Raw genomic sequence first — 26,343 nt, 5'->3', positions numbered from 1 at the left:
GTAGGTAAAGAATAGCAAATATGGCTGTTTCACAGAAAAGATCAGCTTAAACCCACAAAGACTACCATGCTTGCTAGTAGTGTAGTATCACTTTTTAAAGGTCTTGTTCTCGTCTCAAATCAACCGCATTTTTACTCTCGTCTCGTCTCGACGAAAAGGACTCGGAATTTTATTTCAAGAGCGGTGAAGACCACAGATCACAAAATTATTTTTTATAATTAATTATTAAATAATTATTATAATTTACTGATTTTTTTTGCCAATTTATTATTATTTTTTTTATCAACTTCTCTCATGGCATACACACACACGAGAAGGGCCTAATCATATGCATATACCACATTTTATCATAAGTGTTTTAATGCAGTGACTTGCACTCGTCTTGGTCTTGACCTGATCTCGACCCTTCAAAGTCTTGGTCTTGTCTCGGTCTTGGCCTGTCTTGGTCTTGACTTGGTCTCGATTTAGGTGGTCTTGACTACAACACTAATGCTTTCCCAGGTTGGTTTGTGATGTTTACAGTAAGTGCTGATTTGGTACTTGTCTACCTTATAGAATAGTCTTACTGGTATCTAGTTGTTTTTTGTTTTTGTTCTTTGCAGAAGTTAATTGCAAGTAATATGAGAATTGATTGCATTTGTGCTCATTATTGCGACCACAAGATCCTGCAGGGGCTGTGAGGTGTCAAAATCAGATAAAAAAGAAGAGCATTATTCTTTCTATTTATCATTATCTACATTTACATCTTACATCAGGTCAGTTCTTCCCTGGTGACGTGATTGATGTGAGCATGTAAAATAACATATGACAATAGATCTGGGATCTCTCTCTCTCTCTCTCTCTCTCTCTCTCCCATCTTTTTTTCATGCTCACTCTCTCTCCCATGAAAGGCAATGGCTTCCCATCATGCCTGTATATGGTTTGCATAGAGAGGAGCTGTACTGTTGTATGACAGGAGTGTGTGTGTATCTGTGAGACTTAACAGGGAACATGTGGCACTTACAGCCGCCACATTGCTCCCCTTGACAGGTTCAGGTCTGTTTTGTTTAATCCTGGTGCAGTTTACAGCAATAGCTTTCACCAGCTTGTGTGCCTGTGTGTGTGCGTGTGTGTGTGTGTAAGATCACATCAACGTGTCTGTGTTATGTTGTGTGGCTCTTTGAAATCGTTCTGCCGTCTAAGGATGTGAAAGTATTTTACATGTGGATGTAGAATGTGTTGCATTCAGGTGAGTCAGCGTGATAGGAAGGGTGACTGTTTTTTGTATGGCATATAATACTGGAGCTCTTAAGACTTTCTCGCTCTCTCATGATTTCCATTTAAAGTCTCTGTAAGGGTTAGACTAAACAGTCCAAGACATTTAATTTTATAAACACCATTCATGCCAGGTTTAAATAAAGTCCTGCTGTGTTTAATTCACCTTTTATGGATGCCAGAGAGTGTGGGTACCTGGCACAGCTCAGTGATGTTTTGGGTACCATTAACTTTTAGATGTGCGAACTTGAAATTTGTTTACAATGGTGGAAATGTCCCATGGATCCAGGTCTGCTGATCTTCCTAGTGATTGGAGTCATTGTCATGTCCTGATTATAGTGTTTTTTGGTCTCAAAAAGTGTAATGTTTGTACCAGTGCAACATAATATTGTATGCTGTAAACAGAATTTGTTCAAATATTGAAATGTCATTGTTTAGTGACGTGCACGATTCGGATTCATACCAACAGAAGACATCTGTCATCCGCATCTTCTAACTTTTACGTCAATGAAATATTAAAGAAATCTGTTTATTATAAATAAAAAAAATTTAGACAACACATGGTGACATATGATATTCCTCGCATTAAGCCTCCAAAATAAAACTGCAAGGAACAAACTCACAGTGTGTCGGAAAGAGAGAGACGGAAACTGACTCATGGTGAGTCATGACCTACGCTGTACACTAAAATGCAATAACACAAACAGATTTATTCTATATATATATTTTGACATAATGATGCAATGGATGGCGAAAAATGTGGTCAGTCAATTGTTTCAAATACTTGACATTTCAGCTGTGTCAAAAAGTTAATTTTGGACTTTGCTTCCTCTTGTCTACCTCTCTCCATCTCTCTCTCTCTCTCTCTCTCTCTCTCTCTCTCTCTCTCTCTCTCTCTCTCTCTCTATGTTTCTCTATTTTTAAAAGACAGATTTTTCACATTTATTGTCAGGTGTTGGAAGGCAGACGCTTTTAAACCATGTGACCCTTGGTTTAATCATAGGAGCACAGTGACATTTTCCTTTGGTTTTGTCAGCGAAACAGCATCGGGGAACCGGCGGAGTGTGACGCTACACTAGAAAGCTCAATATTGCATTATTGTTTTTATTTAAGTTTGCTTATTTCTCCGTTGCCTTCGGACCCAAACAACACTGCCATTTGAGCATCCAATTAAACGCCAGTGACATTCAAAGTATGCGGATGGAGTGACATTAAGATTAATTTCATATAAAAGCCAGTGACATTACGACGCTGATGGCTAGGAGCGCACACGCACCTCAACCCGCTGTCACGTGTCCAGGCGACTGTACACCCGATTTGAAGTTTATCAAATGGTGTTTATAATTCTGCAAATCGTCTTCAAGCCTTTCACGCTCAGTCGCACAGATATCTCCTCAAGGTAGCACGTTTTTGTTGGGCAGAGTGGCCTACAGCATGTTTCTGAATCTGCAGTATGACAGGAAGTCAAGTTCACGCTGCCCTTCACGCTTATGCAGATACCTTTGCCTTTGTGTTTGACTGACAGGTTACACGTATCTCACCGTTACCTGGACCATAAAGACATTAGGGCTTGAAGGTCACATCATGAATTTTGTTGTTCTCCGTCTACCCCAACTCTGGCGAGGTGTGTGTGTGTTTTCAGATGTAAACATGTTTGTGTGTTTGCTCAAGGGAAGCCCCCGCCTCTCATAAAATCATCACTGCCGTCTCTCTCTGGTTCACACCAGAGGGATTCTGGGTAATCTTAGTGTGATTGTGAGCATGAATTGAGGAGACATGTTTCTCCAGCCACATTCACAAAGTCAGCCACATCAGCAGCACACAGGGTGAAAGAGAGATTGAATAGAGCGCCGGCATGTTTACAAATGAGATGGGTTGTAAACGAGAGCCCGGGAATGACAGAAATAGACCCAAAAGAGAGGCAGCTAATGAAAAAGTGAGATAACGCCACAAGAGAAAATTGAGTCCCATGTAACGTATAGCCTCTCCTCTCATGCCCCTATTAGCAGCCTCAGCCACGCAAGGAGACTCATGACTTGATGTACAGCAGGGCTCTCCGTGACCGGCATGATGGAGACACAAAAACAGGAGAAATAGTCGGGCGGCTAGGCAGATTACGCCCGGCTAATCCACAGAGAATTTCTGTGATCTTAATTGACCCGTGTGATGAATACACAAATGGGCAGAGATGCTGGTGGACTGAACCTTGCAAAGAAACTCTTTCTGATTTCGGTCAGATTGTCTGCATGATGGTGTGAGAAATTTAAACTGATAAGTTAAACATTTCTGCTTTATAAGCAGGACACAGGTATTTTAAAGTGCACAACAAATATGGACAAAAATGTGGATATGCCCCTAAATTCCCCTTTGTGTTTCTGTAGCTTACTTGGTAGAGCATTGTGTTCAGTGTTGGGAAAGTTCACTTTCTACATGAACTAGTTCAGTTCACAGTTCACAAATTTTAAAATGAACTAGTTCAGTTCATAGTTCATATTTCAAAATTTTGAACTAGTTCACAGTTCCAAAAATGAAATATTTATAGTTATTTTTCCCCATATTATTTTTTGTTTAAATTATTGCCATTATGGCCCATATAGAACCACAGACAGACATTATTTTATCAGTTAAATGCATCAGATTTCATCTTCATATCCAACTTTAAATCCTTATCCAACCAGGGTTTACATTAGCATTGACTGTCTTTTAATTTTTGTATTTGCTTGCACATACCTTGAAAGGCTAGCCGGGTGCTTCAAGGGGGTTTTCCGGGCGAGAAGCGCTACAAGGCATCGCGTGTAGGACAACTTGCACGTGCACGTTAAATAGCGTGAGGTTAGTCAGAGTCTATTTCAAGATTCAGAATATGCGTTAGCAGCCTATGTTAATCGTTAACCGTTTAGGACAAATATGATGTTATTTAATGTTAGACTATGTGAGCAGCGTCCAGTGCGTCACCTCCATGCTGCTCTTTGTTTTGATGACGCATGCAGCCATGAAACGCGGGTGTTGCCAGATTGGGTGTTTGTTTTTTGTTTTGCTACACATTAAGGCCTGTTTACAGTGTATTTTAGCCGGGTTTTCGCCTGGAAGACTCTATAGAAATCTGGCACCCAATTGAACGACGTTAAACTGAAAGAGAGCGTGCCGTTCACAGGCACCAGAATGAACGAGTTCACTATAACATTCATCAGGCAGTAATACAGTACGTTCAGTTCATGTTCGCCCAAAATATGAAGGAGTTCAGGAACTTTCGATAATCCAAAAGTCAATGGGAAAATGGATGGGCTTTTATGTGAGGGAAACACCGTCCCGATAACATCCGGGTTGGCCTACTGTATAAAAACAGTTAGTACAGTAGGTGGTTGCATACTCACCCAAGTAAAAAAACAGTAATATGATTTTTTAGTTCTCTATTAAAGGTCCCATTTTTTCTGTGCTCTTGAAATTTTGATTGTGCGCAATATAACGTGTTCATGTTTCACATGTAACATTTTTTTTGTATTTTTCACACAATTTACTTATCTATATAGCGCTGTTTTCACTGTACTTAAAACAGGCTGATGTCTTCCTTGTTCTATGAAGTCTCTCCTTCAGAAATACGTATCGAGTTTTTATTTTGTAGCTTGTTTACTGTGTTGTGATTCGATAGCAGCGTAGCTTAGCAGAGCCGTTTGAGCCAAAGCAGGTGACTGACGTATTCATGTGGGCGGAGTTTAGTCAAAAACTGTTTTACTGACATCATTCAACCGGGAAGAAGAGCTGGAGTCCAAAACGTTGGCTGTAGCCTTTGAAATGGGAATTCTTTTAAAGAAAATATATCGCCTGGCAGTGAACTTTGAGCTTTATCATTTTGCAGGTATTATTTATGCTCTAACAGCAACATTACACACTAACTAAAGTTTGAAAAATGGGATCAGGAAGAACGTGAACTTTAAGGCTTAGGGGTTGTGAAATACTGTATAAACAGTAGTATGATCTTTGCCTTGACAAGCACCAATAATAAATGTGATAAAATATGTACCAGGAATTCAGGATACACACAGTCCATGTTGATGCTGTAATGAAAGGATCAGAGATCAAATTTTGGAGGTGCTGAGTCAGAATGAGTCTCCAGAGTTCAGTTATCTGATAACATGATGATCAGATCTCTTGTTCTGTTTCTGTATCATATGTGAAATGCACTTATTTTGTTATAAATTTATAAATATCCTTTGGGACGGATGTGTATGATTTAGTTTCCCTCTGAGCAGTGAATAAATGAACCACAAGTGACTTCTTGACGCAAGTCAGTTCTGAGTCGAGCAAAGATTGTGGGTAGTAAAAAACGCACAGGTGGTATTCAGCATAGGAAAATATGGCAAATAAAAGTCTGTTAATAGTTACATAGCTGTAAAGTATGCTAATTTTGCAAATTGATAATTTTTTTCTGATATATCATTTACTAACACCAGACATTTAAACATTTTTATGACTGGAAAATCAAGCAGGATAAAATAACCGTCTATAAGACTTTAAATTGGATATTGATGCACATTATGTCGATGCTGATATCATATAGATGATGAAGTTGTAGGCAAAGTCTCCAACCATGCAAACATTATTGGATTCTACCGTCATTGCCATTTCAATGTGCTTTAAATCAAATTTCCTCCCGAAACAGACATGTCCTCTTTGAAGCAGACCAGTTCAGTGTTGTTTATTTGATATTTCTATGAAATGGTGAACTGGGAGAAATCGTTTCACAGTTGTTGGTTGAACGTTTTTCATGGTGCAGAGCTTCTTTAGGCCTAATCCCTGTCATTAATCTTTGGACAAAAGCACTTGCTGCAGCAGAACGGATGCCTGAGCTGAATCGAGAAGGGGAGTGTGTCCAAAGATGCCATGTTATACCAAAAAGGCAACAGTCACCACCTTAGCTTTTAAGTTTTCAAAGTCACTGCAGATTTTTTCCTCCATACTGTAGCCAAAAAAACATTACCCTTGGGCAGAAGCATAAAAGACAAGACATTTAACATGTCTAGCCTTAAATAAGATTCTTCATTCTGTTGCCAAAAATAAACCTCATTTGTGTAGGGCTCCAGGGCAGTGCATTCTCATGGCTAAGAGGGCGCTTGCTTAGATTAACATGACACACTCTCTCTCTCTTTTGCTTGCTTGTCTTTCACACCCTTTTCAGTTTCTTTTACTGTCTTCTGATGCCTTTTAAGTTCAGGGATCCATATTTAAATATAGGGATTGAAGGTATGATTTATATTATGCAAAATATGAAACAACACAAGCAGAAATAAATGAAAGGGAAGCGGATGGATGACATAAATCAGAGAAGAAATATACAGAGTCTGATAGGAGGAAATAATTATGTTTTCCTTTATCTCCCAAAAGCCAACATTACGAATGCATCGCAAATGCAATCATCTGTAAATGTATTCTTTTTCATTTCTGCCGCGCGCAACCTCCGCCCCACGCGGGCTGCGTTCATTAATAATCAAGAGCTTCATTTGGTGAGAGATGGAGTGAAATGTTAGCTTTGTTCTCTGATCTTTCCTCTGGGTTGTCATACGGGAACGAGAAGAATATCTTGTTGACTGATTTCCTATAAACAGGAAGTTGGGGCTCTTCAAATCTATTTTTTTCATTAGTTTCTGTTAGTTTAGTTATTTCTTATCTCACATGTACATTCAAGTGTGAGAAGCGCCCGACGTCATTCGCGTCTTTCCATTGTCCAATCGAATGAGGGGAGAGGCGGGCCTTACGTTGTGGTGAGGGAAGTTTACAGTTGCTTTGAAGAACCGGACTACACTCGCTCACTCTCTCCTTCGTGTTTGTGCACCTCTCACCCACAAACAAGGTCAGAGCAAGCGCCCTCTTTTTAAAGTTTCTGCTAATATGACAGTTAACAGCAAAAGAGCGCTCACGCTTCAATATTTGATTGACAAGACAGATGACTCTGTGGTTGCTTAGCAATATGAAAAGCCGCGTCGCACTGCTCTTTTTTTAAAAAGGCAGTGCGTCGGGCCTTGCGTTTCGAAGCGTTTAAAGCGCGGTTGGTGTGATTAGCCCCTAAATGTGCAAAAAAAGTTTTTATGGTCACTTAAGGTGGTTTTTGACTTGTGTGAACGAAAGTAAATGCAAATAATGGGAGATGGAAATTTTGATGTAGCAAATATTAAACCCACGTGACTGATCGTATAGCTGTGTTAGTTGACGTTGTCTTTCCCATACACTGAAAAAAAATTATTCATTCAATTTACTCAATTTTTTAAGGTAAGTGGTTACAATCAATTTATTTAAGCTACATTTAAACAAAAGTTTTTTATTTTATTTTACTTTACTAATCTTGTTTGTTTAAATGTAGCTTACATAAATTGATTGCAACCACTTACCTTTAAAAAATTGAGTAAATTGAATGAATAATTTTTTTCAGTGTATATGGGGCTTGACGTCATCGCAATGCCTTTGTAAATTTTTTTCTATGCACAGCATTTAGTTTGCCAATTACAAGCTGCACTGCTAGTAAATTTATAACTTGCCAAATGGTAACTTAATGCAGTCCTGTCTCTATTTTATAAGCGTGCTTGTGTTATTTATTTTTGGTTACTAGGTTACCAAAACCACTGTCATCAACTTGAAGGCAACATTGATCATTATACTACGCAAGATGTCAGCGGCCGTTTTGACTTCATTTTTATACAATATAAGTTTATGGAGGGTCTAGGTTTGGTGTCACTGTAGACCAGGGGTGTCAAACTCAAGGCCCGCGGGCCAAATCCGGCCCGCCCCCTCATTTCATCTGGCCCGCGAGAGTTTACAAATTATGTTAATTATGTGGCCCGCCAGAGTTTACAGATTATTTTATTGTTATTATAAGTTTTATTTTTTGCAGGTTATTTCCTACATTGATTTTTTTAGCAGCCACCAAAACAAATTTTTGTCTCGCCAAAGTCTTTTTGTAATGTAATTATAGTGATAATGTTGATGATTGAATGAGAAAGAACGAGCAGTGCCCCGCACGCGCGCACTTCTAGAGTGGGCGTGTCTGAATGCGAACGCTGCAGCCTCCGGAAGTCGGCTGCATACGTCATCAAGACTGTCTTGTTTCAGATTATTAACAATTCTAAAGTTAAATATTATTCTTTGTTCATAGTAAATAGTTGTAATATGCGTATGACTTGCGAATGTAATGGTCAGTTAACTTAAATAAACTAGGCTTGATGACGCTGCTTATGCGACCTCCGCATATGGAAACGGACAGTATCTGCTCGTTGTTTCTCTCCCTCTCTCGCGCACGCTCACGCAGATCCAGCAAGAAAATTTTTCCCGTCTTGTGTACAGAAATGTTTTGCGATGTCCAGCTGATTAGTTTACAACGCGTCTATTCCCGCTAAATACGCGAACTAATGACTCATCTGACTCATTAATAAACGATTGAAACTTTTGATCTGTAGCCTACAACACAGAACTCATGAGACATCAGTCAATCAGACACTTAAAGCTAGGTAAAAAATCACAGCTTTTTTGTAAAGAGGGCAAGAAATGACAAGTGAGAGTATATGTGTCTAATAAATGCATATTGTGGTGGAGATTGTAAAACTCTTTATTAGTATCTAAAATGCCTCTAATTTTCTGACCTGCACAATGAAGGGTAACAGAACATTTTGAATGTACTCACATACAACATGTGCTTTTGTCACCACAATTATTTTTAAAATAATCTGTAGAATAGTTGTACTCTATACACTTTGTCATTATTTGCCTGGGCTTCTACTTTCAAAGCTAGGTATTGAGTTATTAACAAAACCAATAGTAAGCAAATGCAGAGAAAATTATGCAATGTACAGTAATAAAAGAGTTGATACATTCATACAGTCGTTCAAATACAACCGGCCCTTTGAGATTAACCGTAATGCTGATGTGGCCCGGGATGAAATTGAGTTTGACACCCCTGCTGTAGACGGTTTCATTGGACGCACGTGCATTGTCGCAGTTGCATTTCTGGGCGGAACTTAACTTCTGTGGCCGGTTGCATAAACAGCCGTGAAGTTAAGACTGGGTCTTAAGAATGAATCTGATTAACTAGCAATTAGTTAGGGCTAATCAGTCTTATTATTTGGATTTAAATTAGACCAAGCTACCTTTCTATGTCACATACTTGAAACCGTTATCCTTGAAGAAAAAAATTCATGACTAACTTTTAAGACTAGTCTTAGAAGTTTATGCAACCGGCCACTGGTCTCTGTTTCTTTAATAGTCTGGCTAGTTGCTAAACTGAACTCTGGAACAAATACCTGTACATCGTCGAAAATAACAAATGTTTTGGTTTCCTAAAGATTAGGGGAGATGGCATTCATGGATGACCGCTATGTGAAAGGAGGTTTGGCAGCTGATCTGTAGTAAAGATTGTATACATTAAATAGTACACATTTTACAAAGTAAAGTAGCTCAGTGTCATTTTTATACGCTTAAGCTATGATTTGAACTAAAGTAATCTACTTGTTGTTGTTGTTGTTGTTTTTGTTGTTATCAGATATAAACTACTCTAAAAGGACTCTAATGTTATTCATTCTTTGCAAAGTTTACCGTAAGTTACGTTTGTTCCACGAAAGCCATTTGTTAATGTGTTACTGCTGAAACCACAATGAAAATATAGACGAGACGAAAAAAGAAGGTGCACGAGCAGTAGGCCTATTAAGTTGATAAGGAGACTAATTGGTCTACTCTTGTATTGTGGGAACAAGTCTCTCGTAAAACAGTTTCTCTCAGCAGGTAGAATATTTGGAGTGCTTCCTCTCGCTCGGCATGATGGGAACCACATGCATGACTCTCCTACTCACTTCTACTTCTGTAAAACTCTTCTCCCTCTCTCTGTTCAGCTGCTGTAATGAGTCATTAACTCGACCGAATGCCTGTTTGGCACAGTGGCATGAAGAGCTCTGATCTTTATTGGATCAAGGGCCCATAGAAGTGATGCACTGATCTCGCTCAGGGGCCTGTGAGTCGTGGCACTGCTTTAAAACAACAGCGTGTTTGGCATACTGTGTACCACATGACAAAGCAATGCCTGGGGTCTTCTCCAGAAGATATTGTGATTAACCTTCTATTTATATGGCAAGTTTTTATTCACACAGCAACAAATAATTAATAATAATAGCTTGAAGAGTTTTTTATTTTAAAGACAAAGTTTACTGTGCAGATTATAATACAGTGCAGAACTGAAAGGGGGATGTATGGTCATTTTTTTGGGCTTAGTGAAGTTCATGGATGTGTTTTTGTGTAGCTCAGTGGTAGGGCTTTAGTTTAGCAGCACAAAGGGTTGTGGGTTTGATCCCACACATAATTAAACGTGTGTGGGTGTGTCCTTTAAAATGCAAATTAGTTAATCTCTGGACTAAATGGCAGTGGCGTGGTTGGATAGTGCAGATTAAGGGGCGGTATTATCCCCTTCTGACATCACAAGGGGAGCTAAATTTCAATGGCCTATTCTTTCACATGCTTGCAGAGAATGGTTTTCCAAAACTAAGTTACTGGGTTGTTCTTTTTCATAATTTCTAGGTTGATAAAAGCACTGAGGACCCAATTACAGCACTTAAACATGGAAAAGGTTAGATTTTTATAACCTCCTTTATATTTTGCAATCACAAACAAAACTTTTCATCAGTTTTATCCCAGATCAAATAATCAGCACTATAAAGTACACATACACTCTGTACCTCTATAATCTTTATGTCTACAAAATATTATTTTGGGTAAACTCAAAGGTCTGCAAAACTGAGGTATGCAATTTTAACCTTAATCCAGTATATTTAAATCTTGCGATCAATTTTAATAAAAAAGTGAATCAGTGTTTCATCGAGCCCAGTTCTCCGTCACTGTTAGGCAAAGTAGATGGTTCCTGCTGCGCCTGCATTGTGACATTGCTGCAATGTCAAAGGAATGTGCGTTGCTGGCTGGTGTGCCTATTATGACCAGCTGTGTAAGTAAATGAGAAAAAAGGGTCCAGTATCCAGAGCAGGGAAAAACACACCAGTCCCTTCCCAGAAGGGCAGTCGGCTGTGGAACGGCACTGCAAACAAGACTTGCATCCACCCACATCCAGCCCCAGATCCGCTGTTCTGTGTGCGCAGGGCTCCGGCACAACGCCAGGCTCCACACGGACACGTGGCAGTGGCCCTCCGCTGGCCAACGGGCTGGATAAACAAGACCTCCACTCCTTATTTGTTTTCTTCAGTCCTTCAGGGAATATAAAGGCCAGATGAAAATAAGCCTAGTTGCTCAATCCATTACGATTGTGAATTGCACAACGGACGTCTGCTAGTCGAACTTTGTGCCACAAGGCTAGAAAATGTGTCTCGTGGGGCGATGCTCTGTTTTCCGAAAAGAAAAGAAGCTTCTGAGGTGTGAAGCCTTAACAATTCTCCTCATAACAAGACTGCTTTTATGAGGAATAATGATTCTGTTTACTTTCGCTTCATATTAGGTTTTGACCCAGGCGTTGCAATTTAAAAAAAATCATATTGTTTGTCCTCATTTCTCTCTGAAAGTATCGCATCACATTGTTTCCACCTCTTGACCTACATTTCGCCTTCATGTCAATGAATTTCAACAAAAAATGTCCATAATGCATTCTGGCAGCAGTCTAAACCCCCATTTTAATGAAAAAAATGCACAGCTACACACACTGCAAAAATAGGTTAGGAAAGATGAACTCTCTACACATTAGATATTAAAAAAAAACAAAATAGTCTAAGATAAGATGTATTTTTTTAGTATTTCTTTGTTTTTTGCTGGAAAACAAGGCGAAGGAAGAAAAATAATAAAGAAAAATGTATCAGACATTAGAGATTTTTAAAAGGTCCTGCTTGGAAATAAAGGCTTGTTTGTTTTTCAATATTTTATCTCAGTCTTTATTATCTGTCCAGATTGACACAGAGAGTCAAGGGGACCAATAAGAAAAGGAGGGCGTTTGAGAGCAACTGAGGCTTTCTGGTTCATTGAGGAATTAGAGAGGCCGAGACATCAGTCAGAAAGCAGCACTATGTCCAGATCACTGGAATCTCTCTGCCTGGCCTTTTAATCAGCCTTTAGGGAGTGAAATATGAGGCTGACACACACGCCTCTCCAGAGCCTTCTTCATCTGCTTTCAATCTTCTCTCTTTCTTCCTCCGGACGTGGCCGCGTGGGCATTTTTATCAGGGTTGGGGGGCCGTGTGCAGTCTGGTGGGATGGGACCAGCATGCATGGGTCATTGAGCAGGCGATAGACTTTAAAGAATGAAGTAAAAAGAAATTAAAATATTAAATAGTTGATTTGTTTGCAAATGTGACCCTGTCTGTAAAAAACTGGCTAAAGTTGTATAATGTAGTGATGAGATTTGTAGCATCAAAGTTAAAATTTTTGAATAATTCATTTTACATTGATTTCAAACTTTTTCATTACCTAATTAAAGATATCAAGGTTATATTTCGTAACACTTAACATGAAGGGGTGTTCATAAGACTGCCATGACACATTCATAATCTTGACATTACACGTGTCATGAACATGAAGAAGATTTTTCTCGACCTCAGCAACAGTGGTACAAATATAATTTGTCATTAAAATGTCATTAAGCGTTAATACTCTGTCATATAGTTTTATAATAGCGTTATAAATATTTTTCTTGACCTCAGCTACAGTGGTACAAATATAATTTGTCATTAAAATGTCATTAAGTGTTAATACTCTGTCAAATAGTTTTATAACAACGTCATGAATATTTTTTTTACCTCAACTACAATGGTACAAATATAATTTGTCATTTAAATTTCATTAAGTGTTAATACTCTGTCATATAGTTTTATAACAGTGTCATGAATATTCTTCAGTTCAAGTTTTTTAAGTTTGCCTCATGGATTCAACAAATAAAATCAATCATTCAATAATAATAATAATAATAATAATAATAATAAATAAAATTGGTAAAATTATACTTTATTGCATTTGTCGACAGGTTCACCTAAAATTAAATGAAAACAGTACAATAATGAGTTAAGTCAGGCAGTGTTGGGTCCATATCGCTGTAAAGTTAAATACATTAAATTAAATTGATTTAATGTTTTGTTAAATCACAAACAATGACTTGATAGCTTGGTTTTCACAGACAGGATCTTTGGCTACAAATAAAAATCCGAACACACTTTCCTGGTAACTGATTTGTGTTTTGGCTAAAATGTCCAGTTTCCACTTTTTTGTGTCTGACGGAGACTTAAAGGCAGAAGGAAATGCTAAAGGATGGACTAGTTAAATATTTTGCAGTCTTGGTCCTATATGAGCATTTGACAGGACAGATGGTAACTTGCGCTATTAATGATCATCTGTGCTTTAATGGGACCTTCCTAAGCCCTTGCTTTGCTTCGGCAGGACAGGTGGCAGTTCGTCACTGTCACACCACCTTCACATCAAAGACCTGTTCATATTTGTAACACATGAAGCCCTGACACCCTTTCAACTCCAGGGGTTCAGCTGATGCCAGTGAAACGCTCTGATCGAACGCGTGTCATCAATCTCGCTTGCTTTTCCCTCCCATTGCAACTTCCTGTGTCCTGCTACTGTCTCAGGCCAAGATGTTCCTTGTCAAAATGATCCACAGATGATTGGAGCAAATCATAAGATGGTTTCAATACTGATCTATACTTAATTAACCAGTGGGACAGGCATTGTGGCAACTGCCCTGTCATGTCCTCCGTGTGTTTCGTTTGGAGGTGCTGTCAAAACCCAGCGCTTCAGTCCTGAGTCTGTCTCCTCACATGGATTAAAATGGACACATTGTAGGAGACCCTGGAGAGCAGTTTGGGATTGTATGCTTAGTGCTGTTGGAAAGTTTACTGATAGGCTTCATTTGTCTGATGCTCCGGTCACACACTGACGCTAATATGTGGTAAGAGCCATTCCTTTTACACGACAGTCAGAGATTGAGAGAGAGAAAATCTGATATGTGACATTTGCTTTAAAATTCAAAACTGAAGCGCTTTTCACAATTTTGCATATTAGTATAGGCAGACACAAGGAAAAAAACATAACAAATATAGAAAAAGTAGACACAGTTGACACTTCCATAATATTATTTATTCCTTCGTCAATGGGTTCATCAGAACAAAGAAATGTATACAGGTTTGTTACAACATGAAAGTGAGTAAATGATGACAGAAGTTTCATTTTGGGGTGAACTATCCCTTTAAGGATTTTTTTCCTAGGATATAGCAATACTGTAAAAAGTTTCTTTTTCTTCAGTTTCTAAATAGAAAGATGACAGGTACATCAAATTGTAACCATAGACTTGCATCAAAATACCAAAATTTATTAAAATTTTACATTATATTTATGTATTTATTTTTAGGAAAACTATTTCGAATAAACAGCAGATTAAATTGCAATGTAAAATTGTTTAAAAAAAATGTTTCTTACATAATTTACTATACAGTACACATTACGAAACAATTATTAAAACATTTGAATACATTCAAAATGCCACTTTTTTACAAACACTTGTAAATAGAGGAATTAAGCTAAATCAATTCGTGAAACATAAAGAGACTGCGAAATTAGCCAAATGAAAATCCTAGTCTTCATGAAGACTAATGACTCCATCAATAACACATTAAAATGATTAAGATATATCTTACTTTATTTTATATTGTCTGCAAATCATCAAGAATATACAGTCTTATGAGCATTCGATAAATTGTCCAGCCCTATTCTCAGTCAATTAGTTTTTACGTTCAACCATTTTCGCATTTACTCGTCATTTTTATTTCATTCTTTATGTGCAATGAAAGAAAAGCTAGAGGTGCATTTTTTAACCCTCCGGAGTATTGAATTACTCGTAATAACAGGCACGGGGCAGATAGTATTTCACATTTACTCTGGCCAACTGCGGTTATAAGGCATCCATCAACCAATGGCTGTGAGACACAGATACATTACGCAATTTCACTTCATACACCGAGTCAGCTGGATTTCCCATAGCGGACATAAAAAAAATTGCAGATTGCAGCAAAAAGGGCCCAACTTCACAAAAGCTGTTTAAGTATTGATCCGGGGAGGTCGCTGTGGAAATTCAGTTTCTACAATGTGACAGGATCCGAACCCAACATGCAGAAATACAGATGAGACAGCATCAATAAACAAAAGAGATGTGGGGTTTTTATTTGTGTCTCAGTGCAGGTGGAACAATGATCAGTGTGGTTTTAAACAACAGACAGAAGATGGAAACCAAAGAGTTTGTGTCAGTGGTTTAAGTGGGGTTTTGTGCTGGATAATAAATTCATATTGTGACCGTTTCTGCTGAAGTCATGAAGAAAGTTCAGAGATTTTTTTTCTTTCACTTTTTTGATTGCTAAACTTTATTATGATGCTGTAACCAGGTTTAAACTTGACTATATATTGCTTTTTGGAGACTTTTTTTGCATTCTGGACTATAGATAGGTGCAAATAAGAAAGTGTATTTCCTTCATTTGGTCTGCTGTTATTCCAGAGCATCTGTTTAGATGGTCAGATATAAACCTAAACTTGTTGTGACGTCTGGGTGTGTTTGTGTGTAAGAGAGATAACAAGCTTGAGGAATAGATAGACTATAGAAGTGCTTTTCTTCATCTAGTAAGCTCTCAGTAATGGATATTTCCTTTTCATTTCCACAAAATGAAACATCTGCCAGGGAAAATAACCGACTGTCATTCTGGCTAGGTGAATATGCTGAAAAATAAAGGTGTCTAGATATCCTGGAGAAATGTGTTTTATTTTTATCGACAGGAAAAGACAAGAATGTGTCACTTCTCGATAAAAGGTTTCCATTTCCACAGATGAGATATTTGGCAATACAATCTAGCTGTGTGTTCTTCTGATATTCATATAAACATCTTCATATGTCATATTAGAGAGTTGGGTATAGATCCTTTTGCATATTTGGGCAAATATTTTTCAGGCAGTAATGCACAAAACCTGCTATTAAAGGGATAGTTAACCCAAAAATAAAATATTCTGTCTTCATTTACTCACGCTCATGTTGGTACAAACCTGTATACATTTCTTTGTTCTGATGAACACAAAGGAAGATATTTTAAGAAATGTTTGTAACCGTTCGTGGACCCCAGTTACTTCCATAGTATTATTTTTTCCTACTATGGAAGCGATAGAGGTCCATGAATGGTTTGGATACAAACATGTTTCAAAATATCTTCCTTTGTGTTCATCAGAACAAAGAAATTTTTACAGGTTTGTACCAACATGAGCGTGAGTAAATGATGACAGAATTTTCATTTTTGGGTGAACTATCCCTTTAACATGAAGGCCATGTGTTTTTCTTGAAAAAAAAACAACAACAACAACATCATAAAACCAATTTTTAAAATTGAGATTTTTGGTGTTACTTTACAGTACTGCAAAAATTGATGTGCATTTTTCAGATTTTTTTATTTGAATGTTAGTGTTATAATACTACCGAGCCCCTAAGGTGACATTGGAGTAAAAAAAGTCTATAGTTTAGTTTCATGTGCTCACGTGAAACTTTCATGTGCTCACATGATACTTTCATGTGCAGAATTTGTTTTAAATTTAATTTTTTCGTGCTCGTGTGAAACTATCGAGCGCGCACGTGAAACTTTCACTTTCACGTGCGGGCACGATAGTTTCAGGTGAGCACGTGATAGTTTCACGTGCTCACGCGATAGCTTCACATGAGCATGCGAAACTAAACTTCTGCACATGAAGGTTCGTGTGAGCACATGAAAGTTTCACGTGAGCACATGAAACTAAACTTTATTTAATTTTTGCTCCATGTCTCCTTAGGGGCTCCGTACAATGCAAATATCATGATGATCCTAAAAAGTCTATTTCTTAAAACAAACTAATTTCTTTTTTTTTTCTTTTGCTTGGGGGGCTTTATATAATCTGTTTATGTATTTGTAACATTCACTTGTATTTGTCTGTATTTTTTTAGAAGTAGGGATGGATGGTAAATTTCCTTTAACTGCTACAGTACGTAACATTTTCTCCCAACCAATGGCACTGAGTTTGGGATGATACCTGTACGTTGAACAATGAAAGATGTGTTGCAAACATTCTTTGCCTATTTTCCTTCATCATGAGTGTGTGCATCTTACAAAGACAGAGAGAAGAGTAGCAAAGCATGATGGAAAATCTGACTTTAGTGTTCTGTATGACTTTTAACTCTCATTTTCTCCGATTCACAAAGTTTTCTCTGTGATGGGAACAACTGCTGGAGTTTGACCACACAGCCAGGTTTTCCATGACCAGCATTCCAGAGTGGAAATCATCATTTGGTTTCAGTGCTGTGAAAACATGGACTGTTTTTAGATTCAGATTAAATCCAGATTAAGTTCTTGTCTTATTGTATCTGGAAGTATTGCTCAATGTAACTGCATTTCTTTTGGCTTGCCATTTTTCTTCTGAACTTTTCTTTAGCTTTCAATTTGAAGGGGAACATAAACAGCTTTCCTTTTCTCTGAACCAAAAACAGTAGTTAAACTCTATGGGGTGGTTTCCAGGACAGGGATTATATTAAACCAGGACTAGGCCTTAGTTTAATTAGGAAATATAACTAGTTTTAACAAACATGCCTATGATATATTTCTATTTTAAATACATCAGTTGAGAGACTGCAAAACCAACAAACCCAATATAGTTGATGTCTAAATCAAGGTCTATTTTTCACACCTTTAACTGCAATCACCACTCCCACATTCATTTCCTAACAATCATTTCTCCTCTCCTAAACACCTTCCTTTTCTCATCTATCGGGCTATGGAGAGGGTTATGGTATGTTATCCCATCAAAGGACCATCTTTAGTCGGATTTAATAGTGTCCAGTAGTCAGAATTTGTGTTTGTGTGTTATGAATATGTATAATTTAGCAAACATTTGGGCTGACGAAATGTTTTTGTATAAGGGTGTGCCTGCTGGTAGATTAGCTTGGAAGAGAAAGATGCTGGAAACTTTGATTAAATATAAAATCTACAGATGATCTTCAAAACAGCAGATGGAAAGTCTGTTCGTGTGAATTTATGCGTTTTTGCATACGTGCATGCCGTCATTTTGTCATTTCCAGCACATTCAAATGTGATCTAACATTCATGGACCATTCAAAATGATCTGATTCATCATTCATGATTCATAGGACTGTTTCATTAACACATTTATCAAAATGTGTCATCTCCACCTATAGTGAAGAAACTTTTGCGGATTCGGTTCTCGCACAGGCCTGTTGTTGTCATTGCGCTTTTACTCGCCCGGACTTAATCTCAAACATATGTGAATACGCATTCATGCTGTAATTCCACCACCTGTCTGGAGGAGCCATAGAGGTCTGAATGTTTCAGTGTTTTCTCGTCTGTGACGGGACATTATCATGTGTCAGAGAGAAACAGATGATGTGTGCTGTATGTCAGCAGCGCCAATGAATTCATTTTCATAAATTTAGTTGAGCTGTAAGACAAAACTTGTTCACTTTCCTAAAGAGTCAGGCTAGAAGTTTTAAACTGCGGGTTTGTTTATACCTTAAACATGATCCCTTACCATTTTTCCAATATTAAATTCACAAAACTAACTTTTGCATACATGCATATATAAGTACAGCATAATTAAAGCAAATACACTTATATTCTTTTTATAAAGAAGCTATTGTGGTAAATGTCACGCATACTAATGTGCTTTTTCTGAATTGTACATGAATAAATTAATGGCACACACTCACACAATGCCTCTTATAACAGTCTGTTAGTTAAAAGCACATATTGATTATTGTGTTAAATTAATCAGGAAGTCACTTTCATTGTATGTTACTTTACATGCCTGCATTTGTCTCTGTGTCCCAGCAGACAGAGGGCTCACGATAGATCACAGATAACAAGATGAGCAACATTAAGACCTATAAGCTTTTCTTGATCTGTTCTTAATGTAAGGCTCTTAAGAGCAATTGTCTTGGGGGTCAAAGGTTAGAAAATAGCTCATTCTTTTTTTGATCAAAGTAAAACACTCTTGATTTCCATTTGTGCTGGTTAACATAGATGGTGAATGTGTGAGTTAAATAAGGATTGTCTTGTAGTACTGCATCTGTAAAGTCAAATTTAGATTGTGATTCAGACAGCCTAGAAGTCATTGTGTTGGTTAGCAATACAGATTACGGGATTACTGCTTATTGGCATTCACATCTTAGGCTGCACTTGTGCTTCGAATGTTAACCAAGGAAAGGATGCATTCGGTTTGCAAGCATGCTGTGGAAAGGTTAAGGATTTAAAGGGTTAAAGAGGAGTTTAAAGATAAGGGTAAGGAAATATTTGGAGGTATTGTTTGGTGGACAATGAATGAGAGCGAGAGAGAGAGAGAGAAAGATAGTGGATTTATTGGAGCATAACTCCCCCTAGGGCAATATGAGTACTCCTCATACAGTTTATCCAATTGTTTGTATTTCCCTTTGTTACAGTTTATCTTAAGTAGATTGGTTGTCATATAAGAACGACAGAATGCAGTTACAAAATTTGTGTTTATCTGTGAAGACTAACTTGGACAAAACGTGTCAAACTCATGACCTTGGTGTTGCTTGCACTGTGCTCCATGCTTTAGCATCATATCGACCTACTGTAACCAATATTACCAGCTTGCCAATAATTGGCGTGTTTATTCGACTTAAACACTCACAGTGAACAAAGTTTCCACAACCTCAGCATCCCACAACCCGACAGCTCATCCTTAACTTCAAATGAAAAACAGTTCACTATTATCACCCATATAAAGCAGCGCTTTTAAACCACCTGGCTCACGGTGCACTGGATATTTTTACTACTGAGTCTTATAGCTACCTTCAAGGAGAAAGGAATTAAAACGGCTTTCATTCTGTTTTTTGATTTATTGCCAGGCTGTTCCAACATATTAAAACGTCCATCTGTAACCGGCAGCGGCGAGGAGTGACTCAGCAAGTGAAGGAACATTGTGTCTAAGGAAATTTGAGCCTTAAGTCTTAGATGTGAGCATTCAGAGACACTCAGAGACTCACCCCTTACCTCTAGGTCTGCATGTGCAAAGAAGAAAGGGATGAGCTTGCTGGCCCAATCACGTACTTCGTGTGGGTTTAAGAGAGAACAGGGTTTAGGCGTTTAACAGCACAGAGCGAATCAAAAGGAAGCACCGAGGAGACCCATACAGGCCTGATACACACTAAGTGAAGCTGTCTTGTTTCGGTCTGTTCTAAACACAGGCAATTAGAAGGGTCACTTACGTTAATTTAGTAAAAACAAAGAAGGATATCAAAAATAAATAAATAAATTTGACCTTCTCAAAGATGCATTTAAATGAACTCAGCAAATTAAATATTTCTGTCCTGTACACTCCTGTAAACATCCTAGGTTGTTTTAACCCATAGTTGATACAAATCTGGACAAAACCAACTGTTGGATTATAAATGACCATATGCTGGGTTGTTGTTACCCAACTACCCAGCAATTGACTTATAACAGCCTAACATACTGTATTTTATATTGTCTTTGCATTTAGGGAAGCTCAGGGGGTAGAGCACTGTACAACACAAAGGTCATTGGTTTGATTCAAAGGAACACCCATACTGGTTAAATAAATATAGATTGAATGCACAAGTCTCATAGGATAAAAGCATCTGCCAAATGTATCCAAATGCATACTTTCTAGACTCTTGCTGCGTCCGAAACCATCTACTTTAATACTATTTAGTCGGGAAAAAGCAGTAGGCGAGAAGTATGTCTGAATTCATAGTATTTGAAAAACAGTAGGCAAAAAGTACCAAGATGACCTACTATCTCCAGCAAAATACTGAAGTGTTCATTCGATTGACATAGGCCCTGTCCCAAACTTCCTTAGAATCCACACTTTGATGGTATCATGTAGTGCAGACTTTAGGGACTCTTGACGCGAGTCCACGAGGGTAAACTCGAGCGTAAAGCCGGAAATAGGAAAAGAAGTTGCCCATCAATGTGAACACCTTCCATCCGTCGTCTGATTGCTCTTTCGCAAGGACTTCTGGGTAGGTAAAGTCCATGAAGCCTGCAGCAGTGCGGGGCTTCGCCGAAGACTGCATCAAGGGTGCAAATGTGGCGCTGATGAGCAAACTTTGGAGTGTAAAAATGACAGATGCGACACCCATTTCATAGACTAAGCAAGCACTCGCAATTTATGTCCACATGAAGTGCGCCATTTGGGAAAGGGCCATACTATCATGTGAGCCCCTGGGAGAGGAGCTATGAAGAAGAAAAAAGGCATTGTTTTATTTAAAAATGTCTCTTGTTAAATTGTTGGTTAAATTGCGCTTGTTTAACCTCATTCCAGTTAAAGACTAACTTCTTGTTATGATAACAAAAGTCACACGTATCAACTAGGCTTCTCGCATGCACCTGGACTTAATGCACACGTCTTGGACTCTTGCTCAACCTGAATACGTAATGGCATGACTCAGACTCTTCCTCGGCTCGCACATGTAATATGCACTGTTCTGACTTTCCTTGCACTAGAGAGGTTGTTAGGCATGCAGGGGTTAAAAAACAGCAAGTTTGTTGCTCCTGCTCCCTGGCATGCAGGAAATTTCGGTGTGCCTGGGCTTAAAGATGCGCTTGGATTAATGCCATCAGTTTTTAGAAGGTTGCGGTCATGACAATGGCTGTTTCTCAATTCCAAGAACGCAAAGAACGGACTTGTGTTCTCGTGGAGACTGGTCTTTCCAGGCGACCTTGTAAGAACGAACTCAGAAGGTCGCAAGAACACAGAACGCACTTGTGAGAATTGAGATGTGTGCGATCTTCCTGTTGGTCACCTGACCTCCCCAGATTTCAACATGCAAGTCTGCACTCGATGCATCCTCGATATCAAGAACTCATCCGGGTATTTTCATGCGTCCTCTGTACTTGTGTTCTGGAGAATTGGAATTGAACTTCGACTGTTAATGATGACGTAGAGCGAGGACACAAGGACGCAAGATCGCTGAAGAACGCATATTGAGAAACAGCCAGTGTTGCCCTTAGATTAAATCAGATTATTTTTTGTCTACAAATCAAGTGGCCTGTCCTAAATGAGTAAACTATTGTCCTACCCTCCGGTACTATCGTATATCAGCAATTTCACAGGCTGACGATAGGACGATCTCAAAATTGCCCAACACTAGTATCAGCATGGCGGGTGTAGTACGTCCGACTTCATTCATACTATCCATATTCTTATTCTATTGTACCTACTGTTTTACTGGTCAATGAGTAGGTATTTCATCTAATTCAGTACCTATTGTCACAGTATGTGATTTTGGACGCAGGTCCTATCTCTCCTCTTCCCACATTACTGTACCTCCACAGCATACTTACACATCTCTCTCCCTGCATCTCTGACTCATTGGAGATCACGCCAGAAGATGGAGGGTGCAAGCAATGCATTAAAAAATCATAAAGCAAGGCTCGCTGCTGGGGACCTGCATGCTGCGTTTTTGCTGACTCACGGTTTTGGTTCTGACAGTTCACACAAGTAGACAGGGAGCCAGAGGAACTCAGTCATTTGTCTAATTCTTTCCATTGCCTGCGGCTTTTTGAGCCTTTTGAGACAGCAGAGCTGAATCAGAAATTCACTGGTAATGGTTATGACTTCAGGATATAACCTAAAGGAACCCATGGTTTCTCTCATTAAAATGTTTCACTATACCAAACAAGAATATTCAGGAAGGCATTACAGTCTGTTGGTTTTGTATCGTGACTCAGCAGGGCGAGCATTTTGGCACAGGTGGCGTCTCGAGGGCTGCATGTCATTCAGTTAATCGTAAGCCATGCTTCTCTTGTGACACGTGCTGCATGCATTCATAGCATGAACTGGTGACTTACAAATGAGCACAGCCAGACGAAAACACGCTTGAAACGACACGTCCATCCATCCTAAGCCTGCGCTTAGCAATACAGCCCCGAAATCTCCTGTGCGTTCCCTTGGGTGGTAGAGCTAAAGGGGAAAATGTCATAATATTTACACAAGCAGGTTATATAGCTGTGCTGGCATCCTTTTTAGCAACGGTTGCATGGGAGGAACGACAACAGCTATTTGCGATATTCAACAGCAGATTAAGCGCAATGCTATGCTAATGCCAGCAATCCATAAATATCCGTAGGTTTTGCACATAAGACCTGTGTGACGCATTGTTTGCTCTGCAAGATCTTCTCGCCAGGTGGAAAGAATTGTAAATCTCATACTATTTCTGGACCCCGTGGGACTCGGACTAGTGCGTAAATCCTCATGACGCCGTCTATAATGTGACTCAAGCCTCCGGCAATGAGCGGTAGCCTCCAGTAAATTAGTCGTGTCCCGGTGGCAGTAAGAGCTTTATTCACAGAGACACTGCTGTACTGAATGTGGACTTTTACCCAAACATGTCTGTGAATTCACCAAAGCCTTTGTGACTGGACGTAATGCTAGCTTTGCTAACAAAGTTATGCTTAAGTCTTTTTTTAATATTGTTTTGCTGACTGTTGTCCATTGTGTGTTGTGTTAGGCTTGCTGATGAACGGGATTTTAAGCCCGTCTTGTAAGCAAATTAACTGTAACCTTTTTCAATTCTCATAATGTTTTAAAAAAATTTATTGTGACCACTGGGATTAGATTGGATAATGAAAATTTGGTATTTATAAACAATAATCAGAGTAAATGTTGATGTTATGCTTGTGTTTTTCTTTACAGTGCTGTTGAGTTTGCTCTCGGCTGGAGCTCAGACCGAGATGAAGCGGGTTGTTGGAGACAACGCCACGTTGCCTTGCCATCATCAGTTCTGGCAGTCGAATGGGCAGACATTGGACATTGAATGGCTTCTACAGAAACCTAACGTCAAACAGCGTGTGGTGAGACATCTCTGAGTTTTGGCCTTTTTATTTTTTACCTGTCTGTATGGTACAGACTGGGGGAGTCAATGTACCCTTTACTTTGTATGATCTCCTCTAAAGTTTTTAATCCCTGGTCCTCCTAATGTTTTTACAAGGGGACACAATGTGGTTTCATCATAACTTATAGGTGCAAATAATTTTTTTTCTAATCCAGTTTGAACTTATGGTTTAAAAGTACTTCTTTTTTATTTTTATTTTTTTGTGTAAAGATGATGGTTTTGCTAGATAAGACCAGGGCTTTGAACCAGATGTTTTTTCCCAATTTTTTCTTTCTGAACCGAAACAGTATTTTAACGTTTCAGGTTTACGGTCATTCCTGAACCGGTTAGAACAAAAAAATTTAGTTCCCGAACCGGTTATTAACATTCCATGTCAGCTGTGGGACATACAAATGAGTAGGCTGATCATTAGGACATTAAACTTAAATTATTAGTCTACATAATTTTCCTTAAGTCTCCATCTTGTCATCAAACATGAAAAAAGGCTACATTATGTAAGCAGCATAACTGTAATTCTGACATGCCTACATTTGTTGAGTGCATTTAAACACAAGCGCACACACACAGAAGGAGGACGAATTCCAAATGGCGCTTTGGGAAAAAGATGCAGCCTAAACAGTTGCCACATAAAGCGAAAATTACGTTTTTTGTAGTGCTTTATTTGCCAAATGTATTTTAATGGACTACAATATGATGCTGCGTTTACACCAGCCGGGGTAGAGGCTGCAAACGTGGGTGATTTACATGTTAAGTGAATGCAAAGATGCGATTACACATGGATTATTATCTGTGCGAATTGAGGGTTGCCCCGGGAAACGCGCAAGTTGAAAAATCTAACTTCGGCTGATTTCCGCGCTGCTTTAACCAACCATGACCTTGCTGTAGTAGTGACGTGATTACAGGAAGCGAGTGGAGTGGCGGCGTCTCCGCGGAGTCGCAGAAGGCCCTCCCATGACGCGAATTTCCGCATTTATTTCTCGAATGACTAGAATTTCACGTGCGGCTTTCATGTGCAAATGAAGCCAGTGAACTCAAATGTTCAAGCGTCCTACTACGCGCGAATATCACGTTTTTGCCGCCCCTACCGTGGCTAGTGTAAAGACACATTATGAGACACAGTACCGCAACTCTCTCGCTCAAGTTTATACATCAAGAGTTCTGATCTTTGAAGGGCATAGGGATAATCACGTCTGATTGGAGTTGGATCGGACACATTCAACGCATGTGTGTCTGTGCTTACAGAAAATTGCTAATTTTAGTGGCTTTTGTGGTTAAATTGTTTAAAATCATTTACGTGTTAACATTTGCAAGCCTTTGAACCAAGTGCAAATGATCAACTTTCAAATCTCTCTCTCTTTCTCTCTCTCTTTTAGTAAGGTTCAGTAAACACAAGCAGATGCGTGCAATGTCTTCTATAAAATTAAACTACTGTGAAACGAATATTGTTTTAACATGGCTTTACATTTAGATATGGTTTCTGTATCAGCACAGTTATTCATCAGGGGAAAGTCATTCTGTGTCATACTTTCAGATTACATTATTTATTATCTGATTGCGATAAGGTTTCTCATTCTTCCACAGAGCCGATCTCTCTTTTGTATTAAAGTCGGCACAAATCTGCTCAAAATCAGTTGAGATTTGATTTCAGAAGACTTACTGAAGAAAGGCGTAAAAGGAATCTGCAATATCTCTACATCGGGTTGCTTGTCACATGTAATATTTAACAGAAAGATTTGAGACATTTGAGACAGGATTATCAGAAGTCACATCATTTTTGGATTATTTAATTCGTGGAAAAAATCAAGCCCCTGGCCATGAATAAGTCATTCCTTTGTTCGGATGCAAAGAATGCGTGACTAAACGTGCGACTTGTCAACATTTAGCCACAGCATGTATATCAGCATGTCGCAGACTCTAAGGGGATCCATACGCGACAATGCTATCAGCATAGTGTATTTGAAGAGATGCCGTATTGCTGGGACTCAAAATATGTTGGAGAAGATTATTCTCCAGCAACATTAGAGTCAGTTGTAATCTAAATAAATAATTAAATATGACAAAGAACACTGCGTTATGACTGTCAGTGATACAGGGAGAATCACAGATGTTTTGCCAGAGATGCAAATGAGTTTTGGGGCGAGTGTTTTGTCAGTTTGCACACACTGAGCATGTGT

At 38.7% G+C, this 26,343-nt stretch overlaps 1 protein-coding gene across 1 annotated transcript in view; it reads left to right on the top strand.

Annotated features, from left to right (window-relative positions):
* The window catches only part of clmpb (CXADR like membrane protein b), a 79,876-nt gene that overhangs the window by 36,604 nt on the left and 16,929 nt on the right, over positions 1 to 26,343 (top strand). Inside the window, exon 2 of the mRNA XM_065282902.2 lies at positions 23,971 to 24,128. Within this exon, the coding sequence (XP_065138974.1) occupies positions 23,971 to 24,128 (158 nt within the window). The remainder of the gene's footprint in view (positions 1 to 23,970; positions 24,129 to 26,343) is intronic.

This window comes from Paramisgurnus dabryanus, chromosome 9 (assembly GCF_030506205.2).
Source record: "Paramisgurnus dabryanus chromosome 9, PD_genome_1.1, whole genome shotgun sequence".
Lineage (NCBI taxonomy): Eukaryota > Metazoa > Chordata > Actinopteri > Cypriniformes > Cobitidae > Paramisgurnus > Paramisgurnus dabryanus.
This window is presented reverse-complemented; position numbering and strand designations above follow the sequence as displayed.